The 24,950-nt window shown below is 41.6% G+C and overlaps 1 protein-coding gene across 2 annotated transcripts in view; it reads right to left on the bottom strand.

Annotated features, from left to right (window-relative positions):
- AFG1L (AFG1 like ATPase) overlaps positions 1-24,950 on the bottom strand; it is a 141,523-nt gene that overhangs the window by 59,588 nt on the left and 56,985 nt on the right. For both annotated transcript variants that reach the window (XR_004645173.1, XM_034765920.1), the window contains exons 6-7: positions 21,485-21,584; positions 15,789-15,847 (exon numbers count right to left, since the gene is read on the bottom strand). Coding sequence is in view for 1 of the 2 variants with exons in the window: in XM_034765920.1 (XP_034621811.1) it covers positions 15,789-15,847; positions 21,485-21,584 (159 nt within the window). In the remaining variant the exon portion in view is untranslated. The remainder of the gene's footprint in view (positions 1-15,788; positions 15,848-21,484; positions 21,585-24,950) is intronic.

The raw sequence follows: 24,950 nt of genomic DNA on the forward strand, positions 1-24,950 counted from the left end.
TGCATAAACATATTGTGGGTATCTTCCATCACTATTACAGAAAACGGTAGCTTTACTTTTCTTGGCCAAAGTCTGTTATCTTTTCTGGTTTCCTTGGTATTTTCATTAATTGACCCATATCCAGTGTCTAATTTGGGGGTTTTAAAATTCTTAACTGAGGCCTGGTCTACATTAGGGGGTTATGTCGAATTTAGCAGCGTTAACTCGAATTAACCCTGCACCTGTCCACACAACGAAGCTATTTATTTCGACATAGAGGTCTCTTTAAATCGATTTCTGTACTCCTCCCCGATGAGGGGAGTAGCGCTAAATTCGACATGGCCATGTCGAATTAGGGTAGGTGTGGATGGAATTCGACGCTAATAGCTCCGGGAGCTATCCCACAGTGCACCACTCTGTTGACGCTCTGGACAGCAGTCCGAGCTCTGATGCTCTGACCAGCCACACAGGAAAAGCCCCGGGAAAATTTGAATTCCTTTTCCTGTCTGGCCAGTTTGAATCTCATTTCCTGTTTGGACATCGTGGCGAGCTCAGCAGCACTGGCAACGATGCAGAGCTCTCCAGCAGAGGTGACCATGCAATCGCAGAATAGAAAGAGCGCCCCAGCATGGACTTATCGGGAAGTCTTGGATCTGATCGCTGTGTGGGGCGATGAGTCCATGCTTTCGGAGCTGCGATCGAAAAAACGGAATGCGAAGATCTACGAGAAGCTCTCCAAAGCCATGACAGAGAGAGGATACAGCCGGGATGCAACGCAGTGCCGCGTGAAAATTAAGGAGCTGAGACAAGGGTACCAGAAGACCAAAGAGTCAAACCGACGCTCCGGATCCCAGCCCCAGACATGCCATTTCTACAAGGCACTGCATTCCATTCTAGGTGCGGCTGCCACCACTATCCCACCACTATCCGTGGACTCGGACGATGGGGTACTGTCGACGTCTGCTTCCTCAGAGATGTTCGCCGACGGGGAAGATGAGGAAGGAGATGAGGAGGACAAGACAGTCGACAGCACTTTCAACGCTGACTTCTCCGACAGCCAGGATCTCTTCATCACCCTCAAGGAGATCCCCTACCAACCTTCCCAAGGCGGTAACCCAGACCGTGAATCAGGGGAAACATCAGTAGGTAAGTGTTTTAAACATTTATTTTGAACAGAATAGGAATGGTATCTTAACAATGGGTTATTCATGATTAGTTTGGCCTAGGCACTTTAGTTTTTAGTCCTTGCCAGTGCAGCTACTGGAAAATTCTGTCAATATGTCCGGGGATAGAGCAGAAATCCTCCTGGGACATCTCCACGAAGGTCTCCTGGAGGTATTGTGAAAGCCTTTGCATCAGGTTCCTGGGGAGAGTGGCCTTATTGCGTCCTCCATGGTAGGAAATTTTTCCGCGGCAGGCTAGCAGCAAGTACTCCGGGATCATTGCCTCGCAAAGCATGGCGGCATATGGCCCTGGTGCTTGCTGGCATTCACGCAGCATGCGGTCTTTCTCTGTCTCCGAAATCCTCATCAGAGTGATATCACTCATGGTGACCTGCTTTGAATTAGGGGAATGTTAGTATTGGGACTGATTGCCTGTTCCTTTACATAACTGTAACCGTCCGTTTACAGCCACGCAGTGGAGGCGTGACAGGGGCAGCATGGAGGGATCTTTCCCGGGGACAGCTGCAAGGAGGGTGGGACAGGGGCAGAGTTCATGCTGGCCGGATTGCCGGCAGTAGGAACTGACCAACGGTAGGAGCATTGCTTGGAACGTGAAAGGAGAGCACTACTATAAATTAAGCTTTAAGCAGCCAAAAGTCTACGGCTTACCATGTCCGCCTGCTAGCCGAATTCCGTTGTTCGGCCCTGCTTGTGTGATCTGTACAGCAAGACCCCAGGCACTCAATGGGAAGGCCGAAAATTCGACCTTGTACTGAGTGCGCATGTGATAGGTGCTGTGCATGGTCTTGTTCACAGAGAAAGACTATATTCATTGTTCGCAAAACTGTATCTTTCTGAGGATTCACTCCCTTTTTCCCATCCCACAGCTGCGAGTGTCTCCCGAGCTACCCCGGCATCCCCCTCCCAGAGGCTGGCGCAGATCAGGCGATGAAAGAGAAGGACACGGGACGAGATGTTCTCAGAATTTATGGGCTGCTCCCAAGCCGAGGCGGCACAGCAGACCCAGTGGAGGGAGAACATGTCGCAATACCAGCGATCACACAGCGAACGGGAGGACAGGTGGCGGCAGGAAGACCAGCAGGCAACTCAAACGCTGCTTGGACTAATGAGGGAGCAAACGGACATGCTCCGGCGCCTTGTAGATGTTCTGCAGGTAGGACAGGAGGCAGGAGGACAGAGCCCCGCTGCATTCTCTCTCTAACCGCCCTTCCCCGCCACAAAGTCCCATCCCCCCCTCACCCAAAGTCCCAAGAAGGAGGGGCGGCAGGGGCCGTGAAAACAGTCACTCCACCCCTGCAGACTGCTCAAGTAACAGAAGGCTCTCATTCCCAAAGATTTGATGTCCTTTTCTTCACTCCAAAAGCAGCTCACCCAAGCCTCCGTCCCAGCTTCATCCCCTAACTGTGTAGTTGTTAATAAAAAATACGTTTCTGTTAATTACTGTTTCCGTCATGTTCTTTTACAGGAGAGTGTGTTTGAAGGTGGGGGGAGGAAGGGGGTTGGTAATTGGAGAGGACAGTCACTTTTACCAGGGTACAGACACGGGGACAGGTACAGTGGAAGATCACATATACATTGCAGTCACTAGGCACCCTGGTCAGTCTGGGAGGTGGTTTTCCATGTTCTGTTTGGGGGGGCTATGTGAGTTTGTGGCTGGGGAGGGCGGTTACAGATCTGATGCAGCGGTCCTTAGCCTGGATGACAGAGCCATGCAGCAGGGAATCTGTAACTGCCCTCCACTGCCACAAATTCACATAGCCCCCACACACAGAGTCCCGAAAAGGAAGGGTGGCAGGCTCCGTTAAAACAACTAGTCCACCACTGCGGACCACTCTAGGAGCAGGAGCCTGTCATTCCTCAAGTTTAGAAGCATCCTTTCCATCACTACACCCGCTCCCCACCACAGTCTGCATCCCAGTTTCAACACTTTACAACAAAATCCTTAATAAAGAAAACGGTGTTAATGAACAAAGTTTCATTTATTTTATTTTTAAAGTTGTGTTGGAAGGGGGGGAAGAGGGTTGGTAACTGGAGAGGATAGTCAACATTAACCAGGTAAATAAACGGGGGCAGGTTCAGCTTCTGTTTAAACAAACTTAATAGTCACAGGTTACCCTGCTCACTCTGGAACCTAGCTTTCAAAGCTTCCCGGATGCACAGCGTGTCCCGCTGGGCTCTTCTAATCACCCGGCTGTCTGGCTGGGCGTAATCAGCAGCCAGGCGATTTGCCTCAACCTCCCACCCCGCCATAAAGGTCTCCCCCTTGCTCTCACAGAGATTGTGGAGCACAAAGCAAGCTGCAACAACAATGGGAATATTGGTTTCGCTGAGATCAGAGCGAGTCAGTAAGCTTCTCCATCTCCTCTTCAGATGTCCAAAAGCACACTCCACCACCATTCTGCACTTGTTCAGCTGGTAGTTGAAGAGTTCTTTTTCAGTGTCCAGGGCGCCTGTATAGGGCTTCATGAGCCAGGGCATTAGCGGGTAGGCTGGGTCCCCAAGGATGACTATAGGCATTTCCACATACCCAACAGTTATTTTGTGATCCGGGAAGTAAATACCTTCCTGCAGCCGTCTAAACAGACCAGAGTTCCTGAAAACGCGAGCATCATGAACCTTGCCCGGCCATCCGACATTGATGTTGGTAAAACATCCCCTATGGTCCACCAGTGCTTGCAGCACCATTGAAAAGTAGCCCTTTCGGTTAATGTACTGGCTGGCCTGGTGGGCCAGTCCCAGGATAGGGATGTGAGTTCCACCTATAGCACCACTGCAGTTTGGGAATCCCATCGCGGCGAAGCCATCTATGATCACCTGCACGTTTCCCAGGGTCACTACCTTTGAGAGCAGTAGCTCAACGATTGCGTTGGCTACTTGCATCACAGCAACCCCCATGGTAGATTTGCCCACTCCAAAGTGATTCGCGACTGACTGGTAGCTGTCTGGCGTTGCAAGCTTCCAGAGGGCTATGGCCACTCGCTTCTGGACAGTCAGGGCTGCTCGCATCCTTGCGCTTCAGGGCAGGGAACAGCACTCACAAAGTTCCAGGAAAGTTCCCTTACGCATCCGAAAGTTTTGCAGCCACTGTTATTCATCCCAGACCTGCAGCACTATGCGGTCCCACCAGTCCGTGCTTGTTTTCCGGGCCCAGAATCGCTGTTCCACAGCATCAACATGACTTGTTGCCACCATGATGTCCACGGCGTGGGGTCCCGTGCTTTGTGAGAGGTCTGTGCCCCTCTCAGACTTAACGTCCTCACCACACTGCCGTAGCCTCCTCGCCCGATTTCTCACCATCTGCCTCTGAAAAAGGTGGATGATAAGGTGCGAGGTGTTGACAACGGCCATAACTGCAGCGACGATCGCAGCAGGCTCCATGCTCGCAGTGCTGTGGTGTCCACGCTGTCACTCACCAGAAAAGTGCGCGAACTGATTGCCCGCTGGCACTTTCAGGGAGGGAGGGCGGGAGTGACGGTTGAATGACGACAGTTACCCAAAACCACCCTCGACACATTTTTTGCCCCAGCAGGCATTGGGGGCTCGACCCAGAATTCCAATGGGCAGCGGGGACTGCGGGAACTGTGGGATAGCTGACCACAGTGCACCGCTTCCAATGTCGACGCTTGCCCCGTTAGTGTGGACTCACAAAGTCGAATTACTGTCCTTAGTGTGGATACACACGTTCGACTTTGTAATATCGGTTCCACAAATTCGCTTTAAGTAAAATCAAACTACTCTCGTAGTGTAGACATACCCTGAGTGATATCAGGAGAAGGCTAATAGACACTTCCCCTTCTGAAGAACACCACTGTAATGGAAATCATTCCAAATGCTTCATAACTATAGCAAAACAATAATTCTTTCTTAAGTAGGCATATAGTATGTTTAATGAACAAATCTGTTTTCTGAGCCACCATATATGATTAACATTAGGCTAGTTACAATGGATGGTCTTGAAATTTTCAGCTGATGCCAACTCAGGATTTAAAGTTAGTAAAGCAGGCCTTATGATTTATAAGATCCCCCACCCCCCTCCAGCTGTTTGAAGTTAGGTGGGGAAAATTGGACCATAAGTTAACTCCATCCCTTGTCCTGTTGAGAGAGAGAGAGAGAGAGAGAGAAGGTATGCTGGCAGTATATTGGTTTCTTTCTGGGCCAGCTTCTGAAGAAGGAGATAGAACCAGGCCATGAGTTACACAACATGTATGGGATGCAGGACCCCGAGAAGCAACGGTTGCTTGCTTTGCTTATGCTTAAGGTTAGCCCTGTTAAATGAATATATCACATTTTCAGCATTCCTAATACTCTGCTGTCTAGACTCCTAAGAACTTAAATTTACAACAACAAAAGCAGGAAAGTGGAATAGTCAGGTATTTCGTGGCATAAAAAACTTGGTCAAAGTCTTGTTCGATATGCACTCAGTTTTCGTCTTCATGTTCAGATGTTGTTGAAACAGTAGACTTAAAAGAAATAATGTCAATGAATCCTCCCAAGCACTATACATGACCTCTGGGGTAATTAGCAATCATTCAAAAGCAACAAGACTAAAATGTTCTATTCTTTATTACTGTCAGCTCTTATCTTGATCAGCATTTTAATAAAGATGGTTCGTTTCTAAGACAGTTTCATGAATCAGTCATAATTACATTCTGACATGCAGTGAATAGTAAAGCAAAACTAAATATCACTTCATCAACCTTTCTAACCTTTATGCAAGTATTAACTGTAAATAATTTTTACACAATCCTACAACAGAAAATCTGCATATTTCTTAGCTTTGTACATATTCTACCCTAAGTGAATTTCCTGTGACCTATACCTGAAAAACACAATCAGCCATAATTATTTAGTCTTGTGAGATATTCAGGTGTTGCCTTTCACAGCTCAAATCAACTTCAAGTACAAAAGACTACTTGTTCTGTATAATGGCACAATGCTTCAAAAGGGTTAAATGAAATGCTACTTTCTTCACAGGTTTTTTCCTATTATTTTTCAATAACTGTGGAATGATAAAACATTGCAGATTACTACAGTGCTAGAAGCATCATTCCTAATACAACTTTAAAAAACACTAGAAAAAATAAACTTTGTGGACAATTTCCAAATGTTACCATGGTCAGATTTTGCATTTTAAATAATACAAAAACAATTGGATTTAGTTGTTATAGTTAAGACTGATCATGTATGATAAATGCAATTCTTATTTATGATATTTTTAACTTGTTATTCTAAACAGACAACAAAAATCTAGACAGTTAAGTGTTGACAAACAGAATCTGTAATATAGGTCTTCTTTCACTTGTGATAGAAACATTTTCAGCTTTAACCCGAGTGGTTTAACAGGAAAATCATTGAGATGCAGAATTAAGTCTATGGAATTACACAGATTTACATCAGTTTAGGATCTGGCCCTATAATTTTAGCCATTAAAAATAAACACTTCTATCTACTGCAGGAGAACACACAATTCATTTTAGAATCTTGCTACAACTTATTTTAAACCCTGTCTATAAATGTCTATAAATACAGTATCCAGTAAATAATTAAATTTCAAACAATGGGTAATGGGTGTAACATAAAAGATTCTAAAGTTCACTAGGATGTATAATATTTCAGCTCTTGAAACTAAATAAAATGTTTTTTATTTGTTGGGGGGGAGAATGGGACATGTGGCTGGGCACAAAATATCTTACTTTTTCCAGCCTTTTGAAAGAGGGGGAAGAAAGATAAAGAACAAGCAGTGTGCAACAGAAACAACACTAAATTAAACAGCTCTATTTCACCTCACTCTTTTGAAGGTCACCTTGTCTCCAAGTATACATCATAAATTTTACATGTTGCTTTAAACCTATATATATTTTGTGTATGTGCATACATACACCACCCTGACCATTGTTATTACTAATGGTTCTTAACAGTCTTTAAATAATAAGCAGTGATTTGCTGAAAGACAGAACCCTGGCAATATCTCATACTGGATTAGAAGTGTAATAATTTACAAATTAATCCCTGGTATAATTCTGTATACTTTAATGGAGTTACACCAAAGATAAAGTTGGCTCACCATGTTATGATTTTTTTTCTTTTTTTAAATTCTGATTTTATTTCTTTCCCTAGTATTAGCCTTTGCTCTTGCAAGAGCTGCTAGCACGGAGGGGGAAAAAGGAGTGTTGATTTAAGAAACTAGATTTCCCAGAATAAAAAAAATGCGATTAAGATCTAAACAAAGGCTAAAGATGGCTTACGCTTAGCTCTGATGAGGTCCACTACCTCATTACCCACAACTGAAAACTTCTGATGCATTTTGTTTCAAGAGAATCCAAAAGTCTTTGCTGTAAAGCAGACTGGGGGGTGCAGAGTCCATTCACTCTTTCTGTATCACAACCATTATGTAAGAAGTATAAAACACTGCCTTTATGCTGCCAAACCACAATGACTCTTCTTACATCAAAGCATTTTCACCACTAGGGTTTTTTCTTCTAAATTTATTCAAGCCAAGGGCAGGGAGACAACAATTCATACACACTAATTACACCTAATTATCTATTCCTTTTTTTCCCCACCAACTTCGGCCAGTGTTATTTGCTATCTGGGTTTCTCACAACCTCCCCTTGCCCTGTCCATCCAGCTCAACAGTGAAGTCTTTGAAGAAAACAGTTGTGGCTTTTTACAATTTTCACAATATAAGGTTCAACTCAAATTAAATTATTCTATTATTAGTTTTGACACGTTTATGTGTTAAATATGAAGGTCTTTTGGTTAATTTGGCAAATTCCTCACATCTCTTCATGGTTAGAATCACTGATAACACCCTCTCTTGTAGGAGCTTCTCCTCAAGCTTTCTTTTCATGATCTAAATGAAATGTTTATTGGATTAAAGTTCTTCTCTGCAGACCTCCACGGTGGCCTGTGACAAAGAGCTTAAAAGCTTTATTAATTGGCTCGGGCTTTTTTGGGGAGAGGGAGGACCTTATTTCACATTACATCACAAGCAAAGAAAACTGCCAAGTGTAATTAAACTAATTTATCCTGTTACATCAAGAACTAACTATAACATATCTGTAATATACTTTGATTTGCCCATTTTAATCAAAGAATTCATTCGTTGAAACAGAACTGAGGAAAACCATTATGATTTAAGGGGAACAAAGAAAAAGAACACAAACTCAGCTACAGTAGCAATTATATTTACCCTTGGGTGATAAAACCTAGGAGTCTGTACTTGAACAAACTGCCAGGGGAGGGGTGGAATGTCAGATATGACTTGAAAAAAGGCTTGTAATATTATGTAGTTAATAGTATCTACAACACAATGAATAGATCACAAGAATATTATAATCCCTAGAAAGTCTTTGAAGTACATAAATACAATTAAACAATCCTTGCCTGTAAATATTTTTATATATATTTATATCACATCTCTCTCACACGCACACATACACTTATTGAAAGTATTTAGAACAAAACTGTAAACCTCTAATCAGGCACACAGTAATCTAGATGCAATGTGTTTTACTTGTTAAACTGTTCTTTGAAAATGAATCAGTGTCATAAACAAAAACTGTCCTCAAACAATGCTGATATTAAGCACAGTAATTCATAACTGCATTGTAGATGAAGAAGTTATTTTTATCCATTTGATTACTAGATATACTTCACAAAAATAAAATAAGCACTTCCACAGCTTACAAAAAAAGTGCCTTCTACTTAAGAGTTTGCTTGGTTACATAATAAGAAGGGAAACAAAAGGCCTAACATCTTCAGTAATGAAGAAGTCAATTGATAAGCGAAACCATCACAATATCAAAGGATTAATCCCACCAATTCTGACTCAGGTGACAGTTCAGCGGAGGTCAGAGTGGCTGACACTGACCTCAAAAGCAGGTTTTAACTATTCAATATACTGAAAGCTCCTGGACTATCACAGCATTAGAATGGAACAAACTGACAAATCAATTTAATCAGCTAAATGACTTTTTTTTAAAACAAATTGGCAGATCAGCCAATCAACAAATGTGTGTGTTCCTATCACAGGTGGTTGGACAAAGCACAGCACACAATAAAAGAAATATTATATCTACCAATTCCTTTATATGAAATTTAAAACCTACAAATCTCTCTAAGAGTTCTAAATTGGTCAAGTTTTAAACACCTACATTTCTCTGATCCAAAACCAAAAAAATACAGTAAGCTGATAAATATTTTAAAATTGCTCTGAAGATGATTTTGTAAGAACAGATGTACATTTTAATACGAAAACCCTACAGAATAACTGAAGCAATCTAAGTATCACTATATCACCACCAACCATCGATGCAAAAAGTCATACTGAACAGTACCACTCCAGTCATTGTGAAAGCAGGTTATTGTGGTTAGTATTGAATTAAACAAAAATTATTTAAAAAAATGAAATATTGATTTATTTTGACCCCAAACAAGGAAATAAAAAAATGATTTAGTTGAAAGAAAACTTATAGTGGTTTAATCTCTTATAAATCCCACCAATTATGGATTTCTGGTTTATATTTTGTTTATTTCAGTTTAAAAGATATGCTCAGCCAAAGTTCAAGATATTATTTTAAAACTGTACCTGTCAATGATATACCAGTGCTTCAGAATTGCTCATTTTTAGTATTAAAGGTAGTTTTATTGTGTGTAATAATACACTTGACAGAGAAAATATTTTAGCTATATGATGTGATTGTAATTTATATAGCATTTTATAAGAAATCTTTGGATGTTTGAGAATCACTATTTATTGATAGTATTTTTGCACATCAAAGTACGGTTCGTAGAACACCAATGGTCTGAGGAGCCCTTCCCGCTGGTCCAAAGAATTCAATGTTGAACCAAACAGTGGGGGATTAGGTTGTTGGAAAGGGCAATAGTCCATGAGAGGATCTCTCTTTTACTAAGTGGCCTACAGAATGAAAAAAGTTGGTTTGGCAGTAGTTCACCATGTATTAAAGAATCCCTTCACCCCTCCCGCTAATAAAACAAGAACTCACTTTAGATCTTATGTCATCAAGTTTTTAAAGTATTGGTTACAACTCTACATGTAAATTATCTCTGTAAAAATGTCTGGAAATTTTTCAGAATAAATCATTGGGTACTTAGGCTCCTTAACAATTTGTGGAGTACTTGCATTCTCAAAGCATTTGGCAAACTGAAGCTGAGCACTTGTTTGTGAGAACCAAGTAAGCTGTGCCTGTTGAGAAATTTTTGTGAATGCAAAAAACTTTGTTCCATATCTGCTTACTTTAAAAGGCCCCAAAACTAACAGCACCTCAGAAAAGTATGTATGCAATTATGGAATTAAGGGATTTTCACCAAAATATTTCGTATCTGTGGTATATTATATTTAAAAAATGGTATGGACTGAAGAAGCAATCTGATTGGTGGAACATTACAAATCTATAGGAATATTTAGCAACCGTTTTTTTCTCTGAAATCCATACACCTACAAGAGGGGCAGGATCATGGAGGAGGAAACACTGGGCAAAAATGTCCCCTCCCCCACTTTATATTTGTTTCATTTTAGGACTGTGTAAAAATCTGTCATGAAAATAGATACTTCAATTTAAGCAACGCTGACTTCTATTTCTAAAGCTTTCATTTCTAACCACCACAGGCCAGACACATAATTCAGACAAGGAATTCTGTCCCAACAGATGATACTCCCCACTCCTTCCTTGTTTACATCACATTTTAAAGTCAGACTCTCATTTCTTGTTGCTGGGTTTTTCTGAAGCTATCTTTCGGTTTGCTTAGAGAATTTGGTTTTACATTAAACTCTAAAAGCATCAAGATTTGGTTTGAACCTGATCTCCAGTGGTAGAAAACCAAGTCCTTTTATAATGAATACTCTACTCAGCAGAGTTTCAGCCACGGCATTCTTGCACAACGCAGCTACAGCTGACAGTTGCCATTCACTCAGTATTCTCTGAAATAGCTAAATCTTAACCTACTGACAGCTTTAAAGAATTGAACCCGGACTTCAGAATGGATTTAGAATTGGATAGGGAGCCAAGTGCACTCCATGAAGAACTGCCATAGTGTGATCTCATTGGTCAATCCCACTTGGGAAGCAGGCTCCCATAAATTGAACTAACTGGAGCTTATATATGGTCTTTCTAATCAAGCCCAGATATTATTTATTATTTTTATTGCAGTAGCTCCCGAAGACCCTAATCAGGATTAGGGCCCTATTGTGCTAGGTGCTGTACAAACAAATGGAAGATGCAATCCGTGCCCTGATGAGTTTACAATATAAAAAGGCAAGATAGACAAGCATATAAACAAAATGCCAAAGGTATAGATCTTGTGAATTACTTAAAAAAATTGTTTTCCCCTGATCCACCTCTGCCTCCCTTGTCCCCTGACTTTGGGGCCCAACCAATCTGCATCACTAGTATTGAATTGATATGCCTTCTTGCTCACCCCACAAAAACTGATTCAGGAATGAAAAAACATAGGCATTGCAATAATACAACTTGGAGACAATGAAAAGAAGGATGAATGTGGGTTAAGTTTGTATCTGAAAATAAAGGGTAATTTGCTGATGAGCCAAAGATGGGAAAAGAGGTTTCTGGCCACTACTACTATCAGTGTGTCTAGGAGCAGCAGTGTCTAATGCATTACAACTCCTAAATTGTGCACCACATTGACAACATGGAGGCAGATACTCTCAAAGGGTGAGAAGCTAGTTCCTTCCAATTATTCGAAGCGCTTTCTCCGTCCCACCAATCTCAGGTCCCTCTTGAACGTATTGAGGTTTAAAGCAGGCAGTTTGAAACTGACACTGTTTGGAGAGAAGCAGCTCTTTTCAGAGATATGCCATGGTACTTTTCCTCCCACTCCCTAAGACCTGGTATAGGAAATTAAAGCCTCTCCTGCTGAGTCACTCTGGATTCGGGTGCTTGAACCTACGTTATGATTTAGGATAATTACTGCTGAGTTATGGTGGCAGGTGCGTCCAATTAGCTCCAAGCAGGATATATGAGACTGGGAGACAATCTATGTGTGTAAAGGGAATTGAGAAAAGAAGAGACCCCAGAGAGAAATCCTAGATGCAGTTAGGGCAGATGATTTATGTTTTATTGTTTTTTAATTGTCCATAAAGCCAAACCCTTGGGAGAGATTGAGGATGAACTAACTCATGGTCTGTGGACTCTGCTGAAGATAGGGTCAGGATGAAGACCATTCATAAGCAACCAATTTAATATTTTCTCCTCAAGATAGATTGTCATGGAAAATTTCAAGGAAGACCTTCAGTTTAATTTGTGTGTGTTTTTTTAAAAGCTTAAATAGCATAATTGTGAACATGAACAGGAAATGGTGGTTATAATGAGACAAGGTAGGTGAATGCAATGATATAGTTCACATACAAGCGTCATGCTTTTGGGAGGAATAAATTGTCATGGTAAATGCCTATGGCAGCCAAAAAATTAGTTTATGTTCACACCTTCTGAACTGCATTCCACCACTTAAGACAATTTTTTATGTCTTATTTTTAAATTTATTCAATTTAAAAAAACAACTGCCCTGCTCCCACAAGTGCCGTATTAAAAATATGAGTTTTGAAGGTTTTCTTTACTTTATATACATTGCCACCGTTGTTCAGTGTTTGTTATTGAGGACAGAATCGCGTTGCCTGCCTCCTATGATTTGCTTTGAAAATTTTAAGGGGGATCCAAATTATTTACAAGTACAGTAACATTTACTAAACTAATGTTAAAGATGGATTTAATTACAGAAGTATTTAAAAACAAGGTAACATGAAACATACAAAGAACACAGAATAGAGAAAACACAAAGATTACCCTAATAACTAATCTCAGGAGCGAGAAGGTATCTCTTAATATTCCATATGTAAGGTCCTGCCTACAATCTTGAAATACCTTTAACAGTCAGGGTAGCAATCTGGTTTAAAAGCATGTAGTCATTAATTTTTTTGCTAGCAAAAAGAAAGAAGATAAACCTCAAATATGCAAGATAAAGATTCCATAAATCCAGCAATTACAGCAATATACACACACACACACACACGCCCAGTAAGGAATGAAGAAGGCCAAGGAGAAACAACTGATTAATGGCAAGATGAAGGGAAGGTTCCAGTGATGCAAGCTGAACCCAGTGTTGCAGCTCAGGAAATTAATTAAGTTACAATTACTCCTAAGAATTAGGGCCCTGCATGTTCTAGGAGCAAAGAATTTGCTGCAGAATATACCCCTGGCTGCCGAATTGCGTTTGAAAATCTCAGGCCTCGTCCACACTTAAAAATTAGATTGACCTAGATCTATCGCTCAGGGCTGTAAAAAATTTCACACCCTGAGCACTGTAGTTAGGTCAACCTAACCCCCAGTATAGGTATGGCTAGGTTGACAGAAGAATTCTTCCATCGACCTAGCTACCACCTCTCAGGGAGGTGGATTAACTATACTGATGGAAAAACCCCTTCTGTAGATGTAAGAAGCCTCTACACCAGTGGTTCTCAAACTAGGGCCGCCACTTGTTCCGGGAAAGACCCTGGCAGGACGGGCTGGTTTGTTTACCTGCCACATCCGCAGGTTTGGCCGATCGTGGCTCCCGCTGACTGCGGTTCGCCGCTCCAGGCCAATGGGGGCTGCAGGAAGTGGCGCGTGCTGAGGGATGTGCTGGCCGCCCTTCCTGCAGCCCCCATTAGCCTAGAGCAGTGAACCGCGGCCAGTGGGAGCCGCGATCGGCCAAACCTGTGGACACGGCAGGTAAACAAACCGTCCCGTCCCACCAGGAGCTTTCCCGGAACAAATGGTGGCCCTAGTTTGAGAACCACTGCTCTACACTATGGTGCTATAGTGGCATAAGTTGCAGCGCTGTAGCTATGCTGCTGCTGCAGCTGTAGTGTAGATGTGGCCTATGCTTTAATTTTTAATTAAGTTTATAACTTTTATGGTTATGAAGAAAACCTTTCAACATTGCCTTCCTGACAGCATGAAACAGGAATTCTGAGACATGTGAACTGCCACATTCATCTCAATGAGATGTTAATTTTGAAGCCTGATAAGTTTAAATGTCAACACTGAATGGGATTTTCAAAGGGGCCTAAAGTAATTATGGGTCCTATTACCATTAAACTTCAATGGGAATTGAGTGTCTAACTCCCTTAGGCCTCATTGAAAAATTCCAGGCACTGTTAACTATTTCACTGCTGATCACTTTAGCAGAAATATCCAATGAATATATTTATCCCACAATCCCAAACTGCTTCTCACTGATCTGTAGATACCAAACCCTCCAGCTTCCCTTCCCTCAACTTCTACAATACAGTTACCTTTCCTGAATTAAAAAATCTGTGTCATACCAAAACCTGAAAGTGTCGATACTGCATACATTCATTTTATTTATTATCAAAACAAACAAACCCCAGTGGTTACTCAACTGACTGCATTATTCATATTTACCTCAATGAAAACCTCCATTTTGAATTTAAATGAAGCGGTTGCAGAATTTCCAGTTTGTCACACCAGAGAATGCAGATGTCAGGGAGCTTCCTATAGAATTTAAGTTCCCCTTGCCATGTAGTACTGGAGTCTTGGCCATCCTCACTCAGAAAGCCACTTACATAGGAGAAAATGTATTTACATGTAAGATGGACTTGAATTTTGAAAAAGTGAGGGACAGTCGAATTCCAGAGAAACAATTCTTTTTCTGAGTGAGAAACAATGAGACCCAGCAATTAAAGTGGTGGTGTAGTAGAATGGTTCCCAAACTGTGCTCCATGGAACATTTGCTGGTTGCCCGCAGAGAGCTGGATGACCACATGGTGCTAATTCTTATATTGCTTGTACAGGTGTCCATGGACACCACAGAAAAGGAAAGCTTGGAAATAAGCGGTTGAATCCAGCCATATGCTAGCCACAAGCAGAATAAAAATGTCCACAAGCAGGGAGGAAAGAATGAAGCAGATTGGTAGTAGGTTTCTCTTCTCCCTGATCAGCTGGATTAAGTCATAAGGAAAGCATTGGTGGGGGAGGGAGGTGAGGAAAGGGTGAGACAAGGCAAGAAAGAAGCATGTGCATGGGAGCAGAAATGAGAGATTAAATAAAAAGCAAAAGTAGACAATGTGATAACTTGAAAAAATTACTTATTGTATAATTGAAAATATGGGAGTAACTATTCCTTTACTTTGTGTAGTTTTTCAGTTTCAAAGCCTACATTGATGGAGTGATTACATTTTAAGATAACATCTTTAAAGAAAATGTCACTGGTTTGGGAAAAGTATGCTAGCATGATAAATCTAAAAAGTCAACAAATATTGCAGCAACATTTGTATAATAATTACAGAAATATTACAATCTCAACTTACACATACACAGCTGTAATAAAATTCTGTCCAAACAAATATTTTCTCTGTGTTACTTATAGATGTTAACATTTTGCCCTGTTACATGTTCAGCTTTTCTATTAAATACAGATATTAATATTACAGATGAAAAGTTGTTCCTCCCTCTATTACAATTTGCTTCAACCCCATAATAATTAAACATTTTTTCTGAAAGTAAGATTGAAGCAATCCTGTACAAATCCTTGATTATCAATATGACAGGCAAAGAAAGAAAGCATTCAACAAGTGACTTTCCTTACCTTCAGCACAGCGATGAATGGTACAAAGTTAACTCTCTGAAGCCCATTTTTATAGAGGTCTGAAAGAGAAAACTGGTACTAGTTTTGCTACTTAGCTTTGCCCCTTAATAATAATGCCAGCTTGTCTTTTAATCTGGCAAATAAAGCTCTATGCCGTTGGAGGGATAAAGGAATGAAAGGGAATTGAAATTGATTTCTATTCTTTTGCTGCATGAAATTCATTACATTCTTAATAGGGAAAAAAAAAAGGCAGAACAGCCCAAGAAAATCTCAAAAGGGATTCAGTGAAATTGGATTTAAATCTCTAATGAGAATGAAGTGATTTTCGCAGAAGAGATACAAAACCTTGTATTAAAATAAGCTCATAAAAGAATTGAAAACGTTATGTATCAATCAGTATAACTATAAGGCAAAAATATCCAAAGGCTTAATCTTAAGGATTTTTTTCTTTTTTGTAAAAAGTTTTGAACTATGAAGAAATAATGTCAATTGCCAGAGTTGGTAATGTCTTTATTCTGTTGATTAAGGTTACTCCCTTGGTCTTCTAATAATTCCCATCACATATACCATTTTTTTCAAAGCAAGAAAATACAATTTGATTTGTAGGCAAACAATAAAATATTACAAATAAATACATAACCTTTGAAAAAAGGTTTAATTTATTAAAATATTTTATAATTAAATGCATATTTGACATTTATGAAAGAAAATGTACATTAATAAATATAAGTGGTAAAACAGAATTTTATATCTATAGTAAAAAGTTCTCTTTTCTGGAAACTATGTAACTGTAGGGACAGGATGAATAGTTCCATTGCAGCTTTATCATCATACCATAGTTATGATGTGCTACTTCACTTCATTAATACAAGTCTCCATCTGACTGCAAGGTCGTAACACTTGATTACAGGGCAGGTCAACAGAAGAATGTAGACACTCTGCCCACCTAAATTCCCCTGCCTCTGACACAGACCATATCAGATTATTATTATGTAAGGCTTAGATTTTTATCACTAAGTGTTGGTATATGTTGATTTCACCATACACACAGGCAAACCACCAAAAAATTAAATCTATAAACATTTAACTGTATAGATCGGCAAAGTAAGAAAAATGCTGCTTGAGAACATATTAGGGTTTCATTTAAGGATATTTACATTGTATATTTTTACATGCGACGTCGACAATTTGTGTTTTAATGGTTATAAAGCCTTAACATTTATGCATTACTACTGTCATTAAATAATTATTGTCTGATCCCCTCCCCATTGTCAAACTATCCCATAATTTCCTGCAACTGTGAAAATTTAATTTAATAAAAATTGAAAAAATGCTTAAACATAAACACCAATATTATCAGTTGAAATGATTAAAAAACCAACAAAACACAAAAACTGAATTCTGCCACGCCTATATAAAACATTTTGAGTGCAGTAATGCCTGAGAGCCATAATTAGGCTGGGTCTCATTGTACTAGGTGCTGTATGAACATAATGGTGGAGGGAGGATGCACTATGCGTGACAAATCAGGAGAGTACTGACAAAGTGATTCACAGGATAGTGAAGACAATGCTTATAGGAAATCTGGATACTAGTGAATCAGATTCTGAAACCTAATTACTCACAAAGTTGTACACAGTCGTATACCACTTTTCACACAGTTCTCTAACATTTATGGCAAAACACAATTTTTAAAAGTAAGCAATACATTTAAATTAATGCAAGTTTACAGGTAGAAACAGTGATCATTAAAAATTATTTTTTTGCCTGGAAATATTTTTAACATGCTGTAATAAAAATAATAAAGTTGACGGAGGAGTGAAGCTGGGATTCCAGAAATCACACCTTGACATTTCACTCTCATGTTCCAGTGGGAAAGCAGTAAACGTAACATTACTAAGTGTGGCACTAGAGTCTTGGCCAGTGTTTTCTCTAACCAGACTGCTATCTTGCCTCTTTGTATCCAGAAAGAGAAGGGAAAAAGTCCTGAGTTTGGATACTAGGGTTGCCAACTTTCTAATTGCAGAAAGCCGAACACCCTTGCCCCTGCCCCTTCCCTGAGGCCCCACTCCTTCTCCGAGGCTACGCCCCCTGCTCACTACACCCACCCCCCCGCTCACTCCACACCCGCCCCCCCATCGCTCGTCTCTCTTGGTCACTTGCTCATTTTCACTGGGCTGGGGAAGGGAGTTGGAGTGTGGGAGGGGGTGAGAGCTCGAGCTCTGGAGTGGGGCCAGGGATGAGGGGTTTAGGATGCAGCGGGGGAGCTCTGGGCTTGGGGGTGGGGCCGAGGGATTCGGAGTGTGGGAGGGGGCTCCAGGCTGGGGGAGAGGGTTGCTGTGTGGGAAGGGGTGAGCGCTCTGGCTGGGGGTCTGGGGTTGGGCCGGGGATGAGGGTTTGGAGTGTGGGTGGAAGCTCTGGGCTGGGGCAAGGGTTCAGAGTGTGGGAGGGGTTGAGGGCTCTGGCTGGAAGGTTGGCTCCCAGGAAGCGGCCGGCACATCCCTCTGGCTCCTAGGCAGAAGGACAGCCAGGGTGCTCCGCATGCTGCCCCTGCCTATAAGCGCTGCTCCCGCAGCTCCCATTGGCCATGGCTCCCGGCCAATGGGAGCTGCAAAGCCAGCACTCAGGGTGGCACTTGTGGGTGGGGGCAGCACATAGAGCCCCCCTGACTGCCCCTCCACCTATGAGCTGGAGGGATATGCCGGCTGCTTCCCAGGAGCTGCACAGAGCTGGGCATGGAGCCTGCCAGCCCCACTTTGACCAACCGGACTTTTAGCAGCCCGGTCAGGTGTGCTGACCGCAGCTGCCAGGACCCTTTTCGACTGGGTGTTCTGGTTGAAAACCAGACACCTGGCACCCCTTTTGGATACCTTAATAAGAACAAATATAGTGTATTAACCCAATGCCCTTTACTGGGGAGAATTTCATTTCAGACACTCATCTTTAGATACTGGAATATATTCTGTGTGCACAGACGGAGGAGGATGGGGTGGCTGCCCGAACCCATGGCACCACAATGCTATGGACATTCCCCCTGACATCCCCTCTGGGCCAGCCCTACGCAGCTCCTGCACTAGGGGCAAAGGTGCCATGTGGTGGGGACACAGGGTCACATGCCCCCCACCCTTCCTGATTTCTCAGACGCCTCTCGCCAGGCTGCCCAGCAGCACAGGAGGGTGAGGAAACAGCAGGGCGGCTGACTGAGCTTCCCACACACACACACTACATGGAGCTGCTTCTCCTTCCCTGCTGCTGGAGTCCCAGTGTTTCTCACTGCCTCTTTGCAGACCGCCCGCTGAGGTGAGTCGGGGGCATCTTTGAGATCGGGAAGAGGAGCTGCGATGTGGTGCTCAGCGCCAGACAGCTCAGGTGGAGCCCAATCCAGTCCGAAAGCCCCAGAGGTGAGGGGAGCAGGCTGGGGGGGGAGGGGACCCTGTTGCCGCTACTTCAATGCACCCCCAGCAGCAGGGGGCATTGAAATTGCAGCAGCATCCAATGCGCCTCTCAAGGAGAAGGTGATTTGGGGGCATCATATTTCCCCCTCCAATAAAACGTGATTGGTAAGTCTCCAACTTCTTGTTAATTGCCCCAAGCACCATCCCACCCTGGCGCCACTCATCCTGATGGCACATGGGGAACCAAGCATCCCGACAGTGTTGCCACTTTTGTTGGTCTTGTTTTGAACACTTGCTAAATTGATTGAGGCTAACTCAGGCAGGGAGGGATGCCTGCAATCTCTGCAAGGCTCTGGGCAGCCACAGGGACAGACAGCAGGAGGAGGAAGAGGCAGTTGCCAGTGTATGTTGTCTACATACATATCAAGTTTCAGGGGACGGAGGCAGAGGCAATATGTGGGGCAGTCACGTGCCCCCACAGAACCTTTCAACTGTGCCCCCCCCCCACTATCCACAGTTACTTGTTGCCTCTGGCTAGGTGAATTCTCCCTCGGGCTATTGCAGTCCCCTTATGGTCCCTATACACCACGGGAGCAACATACACTATCGGGGCAGGCACCAGAATCTAGCCAATTGTTCACAGACTAATATTTTGAAGTAAACAGGTAGGTCCAAGCCCAAACTCATGATCTACAAGCAGAACTTTGGGGTGTTTGAAGTTATCCTTTTTACAGATCGCTCCCAACCACACTATGCACCCATCCAATTTGCCTTTTTCTCTTTCACTTAGTTGTGTTAATTATATCTTGACTTAATTACAATTGCTCAAAAGAAGGATAAAAGTACAATAATAACTGAAGGTTGAAAGACATAACATTTCCTCCTCACTATGACTATTAAAATGGAAGAAAAAAATCTGTATTTTAAAGCTTAAGTGATTCTGTTCTAAACAAAGAAAATCAGTGTAACTTGAAAGCCTTTGGTTCTTGCATGAAACTTCATATAAATAAAAAAACAAACAAATATTATACTAATTAATACCATTGCATTAATTGTCTCTTAGAAGTGTTATTTGGCTACCAAAAAATTATAAGATTAATTTATTGAGCCCTCTTTGGCTAAAGCCTTGCATAGTTAAGGGCTCTATGAAATGTTCATATCAAGCCTTCCTTTTATTTATTAAATAGTATTGTGAAGAATTCTTTAAAGAGTTCTCTAAACCAATATATCGCAAGAGTTTGTGTGTGATGTCAAAGCAGTTGGGGACAGAGCCTCTTGGTGGATCGCATCGAGCTAGCACAAGTGTAGCCACGGTAGCAGCACCGGAGGCGTGGCTGAGCCGTATCAAGTATTTACACACGAGTTTCAGGCAGGTTTGTATTTGGCACAGTTCAGCTATGCTTCCACTGCGGATGGCTACCCGTGCTACCGCAGCTTCCTTATTTATACATGTGCTAGCACAATGAGAGCTAATGTGAGTATGTGTTCACAAGAAGGGGAAATCACATAGGGCTTGTCTATACCACTGATTAAGTAGATGTAACTTACGTCACTTACTCAGGGGTGTGGAAAAGTCATCTCTGTGAGCGACATAAGTTACACTGACTTAAAGCAGTGTCTACATCATGTTATGTCAGCAGGAGACGTTCTCCTGTTGACGTAGCTGCAGCGGCACCGATGTAGCATGGTAGTGAAGACAAGCCCGTAGCCTAAGAATGGGGCAGGAAGAAACAGGGAGGAATGATAGCTCAGTGGTTTGAGTGTTAGCCTGCTAAACCCAGGGTTGTGAGTTCAATCCTTGAGGGGGCCACTTAGGGATCTAGGGCAAAATCAGTACTTGGCCCTGCTAGTGAAGGCAGGGGGCTGGACTCTATGACCTTTCAAGGTCCCTTCCAGTTCTAGGAGATAGAATAGAATATCTCCATTCCCTCTCCCTTCTGCTGGCCAAGCTCTGCCTGTGTCCTTGAGCCCACCCAATCCTGAGGCAGTTTATCAGTTTTTCTCTCCACTATAGAGATAGGAAGGGTTAGAAACATCACTAAAGAAGCTGTAGAAGTAGAGAAAAAAATTATTTTGGGAGTGGGGGCGGGGAGAAGAAGAGAGGGTAGGACCCAGGATGGACCCTTATTTCCATACATAAGAGAAAACTAGGAAGGATCTGCATGGCATGGAAAGAATACCACAGATTTTTAAAACTAGAGATTTTATCACCATTAAATTTGAATAAATGTAAAGTGCTTTTATAAGAAATGTGTTCGTTTCACTGTGCTTGTATCATATTGGTAGCATGTTTGTTTTTACCTTCAGGTGGCCTATTAGATGTTGCCACAACGACAACCCCGTTTTGGAACAGATTTTCAAAAAGCTGTTTCAGAATCATGGCATCAGCAATGTCAGTGACCTGTGAAAGACAACACAATTGTTTTTCTTGCTTTCAACTTCTGCCATAATAGATCTGCAAATGGTTTCATAGTCAGAAAAGAAAAAAAAAAGGCTTGTTAGTAAAATCCTGGAGAAAGATTTTAATGATTGCTTGTGGGGGAGGGGGAAATAAAGGAGATAATTAATAAGCAGGGAACGCATGGCAATCTTTTAAAACTTGCCTGCTCTTTATTACAGAACCCCATCATTTCTTTACCAATTGCTAAATGATTCCATGTTAACTTCTATTATAAAACTACAGGTGGGAGACACAGAAAACAGACCTACACATTTCAAAGAGGCCTAATTAATTAGAACCAACATGAAAAACAGAAGATAAAGAAGGAAAATACATACCAGCTGTTTTACATTTCTATTACCTTTCTAGTAAAGGTTGGTAGAGGTGACTTTAAATGGTCATGGGACTTCAGAAATAAGGACAAGTAGCCAACTATACATAATCAGCTGCTGTAGAAAATAGAATGATATGACATAGATACTATTGTGTGATTGTTGTACAAAACAATTCAACAGATGGCCCATCACAAAAATAAGCAATTTCATTGTTCTTTTTAAGTGCCTTCTATTACTGTCCATGAATAATCAAAAGGCACTGCAGTCACTTCCAGCATAGTCAGCCTCTTCTAACCTTCAGACAAAACATTCACTTAAAAAACATGAAAAAAATTGGGTGCTACAATTAATACCGAAAAAAATTAACAACAAGCAACAAAGTGAAAATTCTTAGACAAACTATTTTCTAAGGCTAGTTTTAACTAACTTTATGGTATCTAGAAACTGATACTATAGACTTGCAGCATACATAATGTTGCGTCAGAATGGAGAAAAATATCAAACTTTTCTGAACAGAAGAAAAATTAGATATGACAGTATACTATAGGGGTTACAGAATCTCACAGGCTAATAAAAAAAAAATCAATGTACCCAATAACGAAACCATCTTAACTACTGTTATCTATGTTTCCCTCGCACTTTCCCTCCTGTTGTTCATTACATCAACTTTGTCTTAATTTAGGCCCTGATCCCACAAGGGGGTTTCTGCCTATCTGGATTGTAGGTCTGGAGCTGCGGGCTGCAATCCTGCAATAGATAACACGCAGGTGGACTGCTATACCCACATAAAGCCATGCTTTTCACAGGCCAAACAGTCCATCTATGTGTTATCAGTTAAAGGATTGGAGCCTTAGACCTAGGGTATGTCTACACTTAAATGCTCCTGTTGGCACAAGTAATCCACCTTCCTGAGAGGCGGCAGCTAGAGACATGTCTTCACGTAAAATGCAGAGCTGTACCGCTACAGCGGTACTGGTGTAGCACTTCAGTGAAGACGCTACCTACATTGACAGGAGGGTTTCCCCTGTTGGCATAGGTAATCCACCTCCCTGAGAGGCGGTAGCTAGGTCGACAGGAGAATTCTACCATTGACCTAGTGCTCTCTATACCAGGGCTTAGGTCAGTATAGCCACATCTCTCAGAGGTGTTGATTTTTAAATTCCTACTGCAGACCAGGCCTTAGTGTACATTAGAAAATGTTTGCCAGTATAGCCTCCTAGTGTAGACGTACCTTATACTGGCAAGAGTGCTTTTGCTGATATAGCTCATGCCGTTCCCCAAACAAAAGCACTTCTTTGCCAATATAACTGTGCCTACAATAGGGTTTTTGTTGATATAAAACAGCATACAAAAAAAAAATCCACCCTTAACCAACATTACTATACTGGCAAAAGTTTTATGTGTATATCTGGCCTTAAACTTTTGGGGGGTTGTGGGTTAAGTAGTTGAAGCCACTGCAGCCTCCACTTAATCCACCAATTTGTGGTGAACCAAGGCAAAAAGGGGGAAAGGAGGAAAGAGTCAGCCTTTGTCTACACTAGCACTTTTGTCAGCAAAACTTTTGTTGGTCAGGGGTGTGAAAAAAACCACACTGCGACCAACAGAAGTTTTACTGACAAAAGTGCCGGCGTGGACTGCGCTATGTCGGTGGGAGATGCTCTCACGCTGACATAGCTACTGCCATTTGTTGGGGGTGATTTAATTATACTGGCAAGAAAGCGCTTTCCCGCCAGGATAGAAGAGCTACACAGAAGACCTTACAGTGGCGCAGCTGCAGCGGTACAGCTGTGCCACTGTAAGGTCCATAGTGTAGATATAGCCTTAGACTCTGCTCCTGACAGCTAGTTTGGAGACACTGGGGGAAAGCTTTAATAGAAGCAGTTTTCTCCTTCCCTGTGATCCATCCTTCCGCAAGAACTAGATGAATGGTTGTCGGAGGACTAATATTTAGGGGGTTTTTTATTACATTTTCTTTTCTTCCTCAACAATAAGTTCAGTAACACACTCCATGGAGTGCATGTATCATCCAGCAACCCTCTGGTGTGTTCAGGACAGTTATTGTACTTCTATCAAGGTTTGCATGGCTGAGGAACACACAACCTGTTGAGTGTAGCTACTGTAGCTGTAGTCAGCTACTGATGTTTTCCTGAAGGCTCTTCTGAATTATTAAAACTTCAGAAACTTCCAAAGTTGTCTTCAAAACTCAAGACATGTAAAGGAAAGTGGTGCATACATTATTTAATTTGAAAGTTAAGATCACTGTTAAATTTAGTTTCTGCACACTCAAACAGAAGCTTCTTTTCAACTGCTCGAATGCCAGTGTTATTTCTGATAAGAAATCAGAACGTAATTTCAAATCTAAAAAGAATTTGGACTTTTTTATTGTGTCAGAAAAAAATCTCAGGAATTGGATTTTTAAAATGGTGATATACATTATTTTACTTCAAACTTTGTATTTTTTTTTTAACTACACACTTATGTGGCAGAATATACTTTTCCAGGAGCAGAGAACATAATGGAGGATTGAAGAGAATTGTAACATTTATGTACACTCCAGTGCAAATGTTTACAATGAAGTAAAAGAAAGCAATGAATAAAGGCCTGTTACTGAGTTATTATTTGATGTTACAGAATTTTAGTGTTTTTGCCTTACCAGAATAAATTAACTTTTGAAAGCTACATAATTAATAAAGCAAGAGTCATTTTGTGTACTGGGGTGCCAATTTATTTTCTTTTGATCTTGTACAGCTTTGGAAGGGAAAGATAATTTTACAGTGTAAGCAAGCAGAAGACAATAACTGAAGCGTTCTCATAGCTCAGGTTTTTTCTGTACCCAGCATTCATTACAACCAGGAACAAAAGAGAAGGCTACAAATTACCAATAAGGGGAGTCTGCTAATGGAGAGAATGGAGAAATTTCATTAGCATTTAAGAGAAAAGATTTTTATGACCTAGTGCTGCTTTCCATTATGACTCACTTAAGTAAAAAAGA

The sequence above is a fragment of the Trachemys scripta genome, chromosome 3 (assembly GCF_013100865.1).
Source record: "Trachemys scripta elegans isolate TJP31775 chromosome 3, CAS_Tse_1.0, whole genome shotgun sequence".
NCBI classification, from domain to species: domain Eukaryota; kingdom Metazoa; phylum Chordata; order Testudines; family Emydidae; genus Trachemys; species Trachemys scripta.